The sequence below is a fragment of the Jaculus jaculus genome, chromosome 14, assembly GCF_020740685.1.
Source record: "Jaculus jaculus isolate mJacJac1 chromosome 14, mJacJac1.mat.Y.cur, whole genome shotgun sequence".
In the NCBI taxonomy this organism is placed as follows: Eukaryota; Metazoa; Chordata; class Mammalia; order Rodentia; family Dipodidae; genus Jaculus; species Jaculus jaculus.
In genome coordinates, this window is record NC_059115.1 from 4612701 (window position 1) to 4625014 (window position 12314).

The 12314-nt window shown below is 51.0% G+C and overlaps 1 protein-coding gene across 1 annotated transcript; it reads left to right on the plus strand.

Moving 5' to 3' along the window:
• Nucleotides 1-2403: 2403 nt before the first annotated feature.
• Nucleotides 2404-9708, plus strand: Ppm1n (protein phosphatase, Mg2+/Mn2+ dependent 1N (putative)). The gene is made up of 5 exons (XM_045134197.1): nt 2404-3354; nt 4210-4327; nt 4403-4508; nt 4595-4655; nt 9411-9708. The coding sequence occupies exons 1-5, from the start codon at nt 2404-2406 to the stop codon at nt 9501-9503; spliced, it is 1329 nt and encodes a 442-aa protein (XP_044990132.1). The 3' UTR covers nt 9504-9708.
• Nucleotides 9709-12314: the final 2606 nt, after the last annotated feature.

A 12314-nucleotide genomic window follows, 5' to 3' on the forward strand; every position in this document is an offset into this window, starting at 1 on the left:
TTAAGGCACATCTAGGGGTAGAATTGAAGGATGGGTGTGTAGACACACTGTGTGCTGGGGCTGGGGAGATGGGTCAGCGGTTGAGACGCTTGCCTGCAAATCCTAAGGACCCCTCCTCCCCACGGTTTGATTCCCCCAGAACCCACGTGAAGCCAGACGCACAAGGTGGCACACGTGCCTGGAGTTCATCTGCAGTGGCTTGGAGGCCCTGGCGTGCTCATTCTCTCTCTCTCTTTCTATAATTTTTTTTCTTTTTCTTTGGTTTTTCTTTTTCTTTTCTTTTTTTTTTTTTTTTGGTTTTTTGAGGTAGGGTCTCACTCTAGCCCAAGCTGACCTGGAATTCACTATGTAGTCTCAGGGTGGCCTCGAACTCACGGTGATCCTCCTACCTCTGCCTCCCAAGTGCTGGGATTAAAGGCGTGCGCCACCACGCCCAGCTTTTTCTTTGGTTTTTCGAGGTAGGGTCTCACTCTAGCTCAGGCTGACCTGGAATTCACTCTATATCCTCAGGGTGGCCTCGAACTCTCAGCGATCCTCTTAAATCTGCCTCCCGAGTGCTGGTATTAAAGGCATGCGCCACCACGCCCGGCCTCTTTCTACAATTTTGTTTTTACACATGTATTGCAGTTTTTCTGCAATTTATTGCAAATAAATTTTAAAAATTTAAAAGGAAAAATGAATACTGTGTTCTGAGGTTGGGGCCGAGCCTAGATGTGCAGAGGTTGTGGGAAAGGAAAGTGGGTATACAATAATGAAACTTTTCAGGTGGGGCTTTGAAGAGCGTGGGACTATGCAAATCAATGAGCACGGCCTGGAGAGAATCTGAACATGAGGAAAAAGAAACACCACTTACTTTTTCTTCCCCCCCCCAACATTTTTTTTTAACTTTTTTTTTTTTTTAGATAGAGGGAGGACTGGCACGCCAGGGCCTCAGCTACTGCAGTCGAACTCCAGACACTTGTGCCAACTAGAGGGCATGTGTGGCCTTGCGCTTGCCTCACCTTTGTGCGTCTGGCTTATGTGGGATCTGGAGAGTCAAACCTGGCTTCTTAGGCTTTGCAGGCAAGCACCTTAACCGCTAAGCCATTTCTCCAGCTCTTTTTAAACATTTTAAAATAAATTTTACTTATTTACAAGCAGAGAGAAAATGGCCATACCAGGGCCTCCAGCCCTGCTGCAAATGGACTTCAGATTCATGAGCCACTTAGGGCATTCGGCTTTATGTGGGTTCTGCGGAGTCGAACCTGGTCCTCTGGCTTTTGCAGGCAAGCTGCTTAACCGCTAAGCCATCTCTCCAGCCCTGTTTCCTGTCTTTTATTGTTGTTTTTATTTGCAAGCAGGCGAAGAGGGAATGGGCACCTCAGGGCCTCCTGACACTGTAAACAAACTCCAGTCACAAGCACTACTTTGTCCATCTGGCTCCCCGTGGGTACTGGGGAACTGAACCCGGGTCGCCGGGCTTTGCAAGTAAGCACCTTTAACCTGAGCTGAGCCATCTCTCTATCCTCTAGTTAATTATGTATCCCTCCCTCCCTCCCTCCCTCTCTCTCTCTCTCTCTCTTTGAGGTAGGGTCTCACTCTAGTGCAGGCTGACATGGAATTCACTGTGTAGTTTCAGGCTGCCCTTGAATTCACAGTGATCCTCCTACCTCTGTCTCCCGAATGCTGGGATTAAAGGCATGTGCCACCACGCCTGGTTTAATTATTATTATTTTTGGGGGGGGGAGGGGTGTTCCAGGATAGGGTCCCGCTCTAGCTCAGGCTGACCTGGAATTTACTATGTAGTCTCAGGGTGGCCTCGAACTCACAGAAATCTTCCTACCTCTGCCTCTTGAGTGCTGGGATTCAAGGCGCAAACCACCATGCCCGTCCTTAATTATCTCTTGATGGCAAACCAGTTTACATTGCACTTATATGTGATACACACTATTATACGACACCAATTCGCAGAAGAGGAAACTGAGTTACAGAGAAGTTAAGTGCTGGGCTGTAGAGATGGCTTGAGACTTTAGAGTAAATTTCAGGTCAGCCTGGGCTAGAGCAAGACCCTACCAAAAAAATTAAAATTATATATATGTATATATATATGTATGTATATATATATATATACACACATACATACACACATATACATAACACGTACATACATACATGCATACATATAATATATACACATATAATATAATGTATGTAATGTATACCTATACATATATATATGTATATGTGTATATACACACACACACACAAATTCCTTCTAGTGACCCGTGTTGAGTGCAGGTCAAGGGATAGGAAAGAGGTTTAGTTACTTTACAAATCTCACAGCAGAGAGATTAAGGAGGAGGTGCACGGGGGGAAGGGGGGTGGAGGTGGTGGAGACTTCCTGATCCGGTGGCTAGCAGGAGGATGGCCGCCCTAGTCCGCCAGCTGCAGCGTCTCCTGCGGGGTCCTTGCACGGAAGAGGCGGACAGGGAGCCTGGGGGCTCGGAGGAGGGAGAGCGCGCGGTCCCCGCCGACGGCGGCCCGGGACCTCGGCGTCTCCTAGCGGCGCCGCGCTGCTTCCAGAGGCCGCACGGGGGCGCGTCGTCGTCGCGGGGCCTGCGCTTCGGGGCGAGCTCGGCGCAGGGCTGGCGCGCGCGCATGGAGGACGCTCACTGCACTTGCCCGTCTTTAGCCGGGTCGCCGCCGGGGCTCGGCGACTGGGCTTTCTTCGCGGTGTTCGACGGTCACGGCGGGGCTCGAGCCGCCCGTTTCGGTGCACGTCACCTCCCGGGTCTCGTGCTGGAGGAGCTGGGCCCCGAACCCCGCGAACCCGAAGGCGTACGCGACGCCCTGCGCCGAGCCTTCCTGCGCGCCGACGAGCGTCTGCGCGCGCTCTGGCCCCGCGGGGACCCCGGCGGCTCCACGGCGGTGGCGTTGCTGGTGTCCCCTCGATTCCTCTACCTGGCTCACTGCGGGGACTCCCGAGCCGTGCTGAGCCGCGCAGGCGCCGTGGCCTTCAGCACCGAAGACCACCGTCCCCTCCGACCCCGCGAACGCGAGCGCATCCACGACGCCGGTGGCACCATCCGCCGCCGGCGCGTCGAGGGCTCCCTGGCCGTGTCGCGTGCGCTCGGGGACTTCGCCTACAAGGAGGCTCCGGGGAGACCTCCCGAGCTGCAGCTCGTTTCTGCCGAGCCCGAGGTGACCGCCCTGGCCCGCCAGCAAGACCACGACGAGTTCGTGCTCCTGGCCTCCGATGGCGTGTGGGATACCATGTCCGTTGCTGACCTGGCCGGGCTGGTAGCATCGCGACTCCGCCTGGGCCTGACCCCGGAGCTGCTCTGCGCGCAGCTGTTGGACACGTGTCTGTGCAAGGTCCTGGGGGTGGGGAGCGTGACTCTAGCTGGACAAGGGAACGTGATCTAAGGGTGTGGGGGGGAGGAAAAAGGGACACTGATGGACGGGCGGGGGAAGGGGGGAAATTCAGGTGGAAGGCGTGGCCTCACGGAGTGGGCGGGACCCGTGTGCGGAGTGGGGGCGCAGAGGCGGAGCAGGCAACTTAAAGAGTACCAGGGATAGGGCTGAAGAGATGGCTTATGCCTGTGAAGCCTAAGAACCCTGGTTCGAGTCTCAATTCCCCAGGACCCACGTTAGTCAGATGCACAAGGGGGCGCCCGCGTCTGGAGTTCGTTTGCAGTGGCTGGAGGCCCTGGCGCTCCCATTTTCTCTCTATATATATGCCTCTTTCTCTCTATGTCTGTGGCTCTCAAAAAATATAAACAAATAGGGCTGGAGAGATGGCTTAGTGGTTAAGGCGTTTGCCTGCAAAGTCAAAGGATCCCAGTTCGACTCTCCAGGACCCACGTAAGCCAGATGCACAAGAGGGCGCACGCATCTGGAGCTCGTTTGCAGTGGCTCAAGGCCCTGGCACGCCCATTCTCTCTCTCATAAATAAATAAAATATATTTAAAAATATAAATAAATAAACAACAATGAAAAAAAAAGAGTACCAGGGTTAGACAGGTAAGTGGAGTTGGACATGGTGGCAACTCGGGAGTCAGAGGTAGGAGGATTGCCGTGAGTTCGAGACCACAGAGTGAATTCCAGGTTAGCCTGCACTAGAGCGAGACCCTACCTCGAAAACCATGCGCTCCCGGACGCAGAGAACCCCGAGCTAGGGCCTTCAGCCCCCCGCCCCCCACCAGGCTCTCATCTCTCCACTCTCTCCAGGGCAGCTTGGACAACATGACTTGCATCGTGGTCTGCTTCCCCGGGGCCCCCAGGCCCTGTGAGGAGGCGATCCGAAGGGAGTTGGCCCTGAATGCAGCCCTGGACAGCAGAGTCGCTGGTGAGCAGTCACCCAGCGTCTCAGTGGGAGTGGGGCGGTCGGACGTGGGGCTCGCCCTAATCCTCTACTTCTCAGAGTTGTGCGCCTCTGCTCAGGAGCCCCCTAGCCTAAGCTCGGTGTTCAGGACTCTGGCCTCAGAGAACATTCAGGATCTGCCTCCTGGCGGAGGCCTGCACTGCAAGTGAGCCGGGGTGGGGTGGCATCGGTGGCGGTGGGGTGGGTGGCAGAAAGGAAGTCGCCTCCTAAGAGCTTTCTCCTTATCTTCAGGGCCATCACCATCGCTGAAGCTTATACTAGACTCTGCCAAGCCGCAGAGGGAAACCCGCAGGTAAGCGCTCTGTGTTCCAAACCCCTGACTACCCCCACCCCACCCACACACACTGGGGATGAACCAGGGAATTCGCACAGCCAGGCAAGAGTTCTACCACTGAGCTGTGTACCCCAGACCTGTGGTCTTCTTTTCTTCCACCACCAGTCTTTCTTTTTGTAAGACTGCCTTTCTTAGTTTTTAAGAAATATTTTATTTATTAATTTATTTGGGAGAGAGGAAGAGAGAGAGAGAGCAAGAACGGGTGTTCCAGGTCCTTCAGCCACTGCAAATGAACTCCAGATGTGTGTTCCACCTTGTGCATCTGGTTTATGTGGGTCGTGGGGAATCGAACCGAGGTTCTTTGGCTTTGCAGAAAAGCGCATTAACCACTAAGCAGTCTCTCCAGCTCTTTAATTTTATTATTTCAGAAAGAGAGAAAGATGGGTCTGGAGAGATAGCTTAGTGTTAAAGGCGTTTGCCTGAAAAGCCAAAGGATCCCAGTTGGATTCTCCAGAACCCACATAAGCCAGATGCACAAGGGGGCGCATGCGTCTGGAGTTCATTTGCAGTGGCTGGAGGCCCTGGCACGCCCATTCATATTCTCTCTCTCTCTCTCTCTCTTTCCCTCCCTCCCTCTCTCCCTCTTTCTTTGTCAAATAAATAAATAAGTAAGCCAAATAAGAACTGAAGAGATGGCTTAGCGGTTAAGGCACTTGCCTATGAAGCCTAAGGACCCAAGTTTGATTCTCCAGTACCCACATAAGCCAGATGCACAAGGTCGTGCATGCATCTGGAATTCTTTTGCAGTGACTGAAGACCCTGGAGTGCCCCATTCTCTTGCTGTCTATCTGCCTCTTTCTCTCTCAAATAAATAAATAAAATATTTAAAGTTCTGAAAAATTAAACAGCATTTTAAAAAAATGTTAAATATGCCAAGTGTGCTGGTTTATATCTTTAACTCATTACTTAGGGGGCTGAGGTAGGAGGGACCCTGTTAGTTCCAGGGCAGCCTGGGCTACAGAGGGAGTCCTGGGTCAGCTTGGGACAGAGTGAGACCTTGTCTCAAACATGCCAATACATAAATAAAATAAAGAGCTGGCTCAGTGGTAGAGTATAGGCCCTCGCTTCAATTCCTAGTACCCAAACCAAACAAGATGAGATTCTGCTGTTTTCATTTTATTTTTGCAGAATTGGCTTCATTGTCATGAGGGTCTCCTTTATGCAGTATCATTGAATTGTAACACTGATTGAGTGATTGATTTTTTTATTTTTATTTATTTCAGAGAGAGATATACAGAAATAGGCAGGACGAGAGAGAGAGGGAGCAAGAGAGAGAGAAAGAGAGAGAACAGGCGACTCATGGCCTCCAGCCACTGCAAACAAACTCCAGATGCATGCACCAGGTTATATATCTGGCTTACGTGGGTCAAGCCAAACCTGGATCCTTTGGCTCTGCAAGCAAGCATCTAAACTTATAACCCATCTCTCCAGCCCTGACTGATTGATTTTGTAGTGCTGGGGATTGAACACAGAACCTCATACATGCCAAGCAAAGACTCTACCAAGGGCTCTATTTGCCCCAACCACAATTGCAACATTAAAACATGGTTCTAGGCTAGCGTGATGATGCATGCCTTGAACCCCAGCACTCAGTAAGAAGAGATGGAAGGGGGTCGCCTTGAGACTACATAATGAATTCCAGGGACAACCTGGGCTAAAGTGAGGGGAACCTCAAAAAAACTTGTTTCTAGGGCTGGGGAGATGGCTCAGTGGTAAAAGGCACTTGCTTATGAAACCTGCTGGCCTGGGTTCTGTTTCCCAGTACCTACATGAAGCCAGATGCACAAAATGGCCCATACATCTGGAATTTGTTGTTATTTTTATTTATTATTTTATTGACTTATTTGAGAGCGACAGAGACAAAGAGGCAGATACAGAGAGGGAGATAGAGAGAATGGGTGGGCCAGGGCCTCCAGCCACTGGACGCGTGCGCCCCCTTATGCATCTGGCTAATGTGGGTCCTGGGGAATCGAGCCTCGAACCGGGGTCCTTAGGCTTCACAGGCAAGCGCTTAACCACTAAGCCATCTCTCCAGCCCAATCTGGAGTTTGTTTGCAGTGAGAAAAGGACCTGGCCCAGCCATATGCTCTCTGATCACAAATAAATAGAAAAAAAAATTTGTTTTGTTTTTCGAATTAGGGTCTCACTCTAGCTGAGGCTAACCTGGAATTCACTATGTAGTCTCAGGGTGGCCTCGAACTCATGGCAATCCTCCTACCTCTGCCTCCCGAGTGCTGGGAATAAAGGCGTGCGCCACCACACCCGGCTGAGAAAAGTTTTTTGTTGTTGTTGTTGGTTCTTTTTGGTTTTTTGAGGTAGGGTCTCACTCTAGCCCAGGGTGACCTGGAATTCACTATGTAGTCTCAGGGTGGCCTCGAACTCATGGCGGTCCTCCTACCTCTGCCTCCCGAGTGCTGGGAATAAAGACGTGTGCCACCATGCCCGACAAGAGAAAAGTATTTTTAAAAAAGAACACAGGGAGGGCTAGAGAGATGGCTTAGCAGTTAAGGCACTTGCCTGCAAAGCCAAAGGACCCAGGTTCAATTCTCCAGGACCCATGTAAGCCAGAAGCCCAAGGTGGCGCATGCATGAGCCCTGGGTTTAATTCCTCACACCTACATAAAGCCAGATGCACAAAGTAGTACATGCATCTGGAGTTTGTTGTGGCAAAAGCCCTGGCCTGCCCATTCTATCTCATTCCCTCCCTTCCTTCCTCCCTCCCTCCCTTTCTCTCTCTCTCTCTCTTGCAAATTAAAAAAATAATTTGCCTGGTGAGGTGGCGCACGCCTTTAATCCCAACACTTGGGAGGCAGAGGTAGGAGGATCACCGTGAGTTCAATGCCACCCTGAGACTACAGAGTGAAATCCAGGTCAGCCTGAGCTAGAGTGAGACCCTACCTTGAAAAACCAGAGAGAGAGAGAGAGAGAGAAAGAAAGAGAGATTAAAACAAGAGAGATAGGGGGAGAATGTGTGCATTAGGACCTCCAACCGCTACAAACACCAGATGCATGCACCACCTTGTGAATGTGGTTCTGTGTGGGTACTGGGAACTGAACCCCTGGTCCTTAGGCTTTGTACACAAGTGCCTTAACCACTGAGGGATCTCTCCAGCCCTCTACCTCGAAACAACAACAAAAGAGAGAGAGAAAGCAAGCCAGCCACGCACAGTGGTGTATGCCAGTAACCCCAGCACTAGGGAGGTGAAGACATGAATGAATTCAAAGCCTTGGCCACATAGCCAGTTTTTTTTTTTTTTTTTTTTTTTTGAGGTTGGGTCTTGCTTTAGCCCAAGCTGACCTGGAATTCACTATGTAGTCTCAGGGTGGCCTTGAACTCATGACAATCTTCCTACCTCTGCCTCCCCAGTGCTGGGATTAAAGGCATGTGCCACCACGCCTGGCTTTTGTTGTTGTTGTTTTTTTTTTAATGATTTTCTTTTAAATTTATGTATTTATTTGAGAGCGACAGACACAGAGAGAAAGACAGATAGAGGGAGAGAGAGAGAATGGGCGCGCCAGGGCTTCCAGCCTCTGCAAACGAACTCCAGACGCGTGTGCGCCCCCTTGTGCATCTGGCTAACGTGGGACCTGGGGAACCGAGCCTCGAACCGGGGTCCTTAGGCTCCACAGGCAAGCGCTTAACCGCTAAGCCATCTCTCCAGCCCTGTTTTTTTTTTTTTTTTTTTCCCTAGGTAGGGTCTTGCCCAAGCCCAGGCTGACCTGGAATTCACTGTGTAGTCCTGGGCCGGCCTTGAACTCATGGAGATCCTCCTACTTCTGCCTTCGGAGTGCTGGGATTAAAGGCGTGCGCCACTACAACTGGCCCATGTAGCCAGTTCTAGACAAGCCTGGGCCACAAGAAACCCTGTACCAAGAATAAAAGAAAGAGGGATGCTTCCAGACGACTGGAGGAGATGCTGATAGGCAAGATGGGATTACAGAACCTGGGGAGATGACTAAGCAGTTCAAAAAGGTGCTTGCTTATAAAGTCAGCCGGTCCAAATTCAATTCCCTAGCCACCTATGTAAAGCCAGATTGGCATTTCTTTGCAGTGGCAACAGACCTTGACGTGAGCACACACACATGTGCAAGCAAGTAAGTAAAATTATTTAAAATAAAAAGATGTGCAGGGCTGGACCGATGGCTTAGTGGGTTAAGGCATTTGCCTGTGAAGCCTGAGGACCTAGGATCGATTCCTGAGGAACCATGTAAGCCAGATGCACAAGGTGGTGCATACATCTGGAGTTTGTTTGCAGTGACTAGAGGCCCTGGCATGCCTATCCTCCCTCCCTCTCTGTCTCTCTTTCTGTCTATAAATATAAATAAATTAATTAATTAAATTTTAAAAATGTACGCAGGGCACAAGCCTTTAATCCCAGCACTCAGGAGGCAGAGGTAGGAAGACTGTTGTGAGTTCAAAGCCAGCCTGAGACTACAGAATGAAATTCCAGGTCAGCCGGGGTTAGAGGGAGACCCTACCTCAAAAATAAATAAATAAATAAATAAAATAGCTGGGCGTGGTGGCGCGTACCTGTAATCCCAGCACTGGGGAGGCAGAGGTGGTAGGATCACCTTGAGTTCGAGGCCACCCTGAGACACCCTAGTGAATCCCAGGTCAGCCTTGGGTAGAGTGAGACCCTACCTCGAGAAACCAAAAATATAAATAAATAAAATAAAAACACTTCATTTCACCCTCTCCACATTTTCTTACAGACGAGGCGGGACGGGGCCGGGAAACTCACCAGCACCCCTTTGGCCTCTGACATGGGTGCCTGTCAACAGCTGTTCTCTGGCCCGCGGGGCTGAGGAAGAAGGCTATATGTTTCCCTGGACATGTGAATCAGCAGGAGGCAGAGGAGTCAACGGAGGAACCCCAGGACATCTATTTCCCCCTTCTGCTGCTTCCCCCCTCTTGCAGGAGTCTTGTGAGAGGCGGGAAATTCCACCACCACCACACACACAAACCCAACTGAAAGTTTCTGAAACCTTTAAAACCAAACAGAGCCTGAGAAATCACCCATTTTTGACACCCTTCCTTCCTTCTTACTTTTTATTTGAGGGGAGTTAGGAAAACTTGTGATGATTAAATTTTAATTACATAAATAATTACATTTCCTCATTCCTTTGTTTGTTTGTTTGAGGTAGGGTCTCACTCTAGCCCCGTCTCCTCTGTCTCAGCTTGCCTGTCTCTGAAGTGGAAAGGTCATGGGGAGTTGGGGTACTGGGAATCAAACCTAGGGCATTAAGCTTTGCAGGCAAGCACCTTAACTGCTGAGCCATCTCTCCAGCTTGAGCTCCACGTTTGTTGTTGTTTGGTTTTTCCAAGGTAGGATATCACTCTATCTAGCCCAGGCTGACCTGGAGTTCACTATGTAGTCTCAGGGTGGCCTCGAACTCACAGCAATCGTACCTCTGCCTCCTGACTGCTGGGACTAAAGGCCTGTACCACCACGTCTGGCTTTGTTTTGTTTTCTTAAAACTACTTAAAAACTTTTTTTGTGTTTTGGTTTTTTGAGGTAGGGTCTCACTCTAGCCCAGGCTGACCGGGAATTCACTATGGAGTCTCAGGGTGGCCTCGAACTCACGGCAATCCTCCTACCCATGCCTCCCGAGTGCTGGGATTAAAGGCACGCGCCCCCACACTCAGCTTAAGATTTTTTTGTTATTTTATTTTTGAGAGCAAGACACAGAGAGAAAGACAGATAGAGGGAGAGAGAGAATGGGCGCGCCAGGGCTTCCAACCTCTGCAAACGAACTCCAGAGGCGTGCGCCCCCTTGTGCATCTGGCTAACGTGGGACCTGGGGAACCGAGCCTCGAACCGGGGTCCTTAGGCTTCACAGGCAAGCGCTTAACCGCTAAGCCATCTCTCCAGCTCCTATTTCTTAATATTTTTTATTTTTATTTATTTATTTGAGAGAGAGAGATGGAGAGAAAGAGGCAGAGAGAGGGCGAGAATGGGCGTGGCAGGGTCTTCGGCTGCTGCAAATGAACTCCGGACGCATGTGCCTCTCTGTGTACCTGCTTATGTGAGCTGAATCTGGGTCCTTCGGCTTTGCAGGCAAGCGCCTTAACCACAAAGCCATCTCTCCAACCTGAGTTCTACTTGATTTTCAGTTACACTGGCTGAGCAGCGAGTCCCAGCCACCCTCCTCTCTCTGCCTTCACCACCCAGTGTTGGGGTGGCAAGCACGCTTCCCGTGTGGTTGTTGAGGACGTGGACCTCAAGCCCTTACAGTCAAATTTCTTACCTGCTCAGCCGTCTTTCCCTTCCACGTGGTGTTTGCAGACGCAGCTGTGTAACCTAGGCTGGTCTTGAACTCACAATCCTGCCTCACCCTCACTGCTGATTCCAGGCTGTTCCACCACAGATGCTTGGCTTTAGGAGACCAGACAGTCCTCACAGGTAAATGGCGTGGGGCAGCCTGCATCTAGGAAACGGGCTGACCCCCAGCCAAAGGCTGGGCACGTTTGTTACCCCACCACCTCAGCCAAGACCCAAAATTGTTGACTGCAAACTTGTGCCTTGAAGCTGGAGTGGTGGCTCAGCAGTTAAAGGTGCTTGCTTACAGATCCTGCCAGTCTGAGGTTCGATTCCCCAGTACCCACGTAAAGCCAGGAGCACAAAGTGATGTCTTGGAGTTCCCTTGCAGCAGCAAGAGGCCCTGATGCACCCATTCTCCCTCTTTCCCTCCTAAATATATATATATTATTATTGTGTGTGTGTGTGTATAAATATTTTTGCATATATAATATATTCAAAGGCTCTGTGGACTCAAAAAAGATACATTTCCTGGGCTGGAGAGATGGCTTAAAGGTTAAGTCGCCTGCCTATGAAGCCTGAAGACCCAGGTTTTATTCCCCAGGACCCACGTAAGGCAGATGCACAAGGTGGCGCATGCATCTGGAGTTCGGTTGCAGTAGCTGGAGGCCCTGGCACGCCCTTTGTCTGTATATACATCTGCCTCTCTCTCAGATAAATAAGTAAAATATTTATTTGGGAGAATGAAGACAGAGAGAGAGAGGGAGGGAGAGAAAGGGCCCGCCAGGGCCTTGGGCTGCTGCAAAGGAACTCCTGATGCATGCGCCACGTTGTATATCTGCCTTTATGTGACTCCAACCTGGGTTCTCTGGCCTTGCAGGCAAGCACTTTAACTGCTAAGTCATCTCTCCAGCCCAAGTATTTAAAAAAAAAAAAAGGTCCATTTCCTGCCTCCAGGCCTCAGTTTGTCAAACTGATCCTTTCCTAGGGTTAAAAGCCTTTTGGCTGTGGTCAGGTGGCGCCCTGTGAGAGACGTGGTCACATCATGACGACACCCGGGGCGGGGCCTGTGGGATCCTCGGAGGGAGCCTGAGGGGTATCTTGGCTCAACCCCTGTGGGTGTGGGCATGTGGGGCTGTGCCCACCCAATTGTTGTGCCCGTCCTGCTGTCCTCGGGCGTGGAAGCTGGTCTCGGAGGGTCGTCCCACTCAGGCCTGTGCCCCCCCATGCCCCCTCCGCCCTCTTCCCACTTCCTCTGCCCCGTCCAGGTCGGGTGAGGAGTGGGGATCCTGCCCAACGGTACAACCCTGGGGAGGGCAGGGGGTCGCCCCTTGGGAATAACCTCTCTTCCATTGCC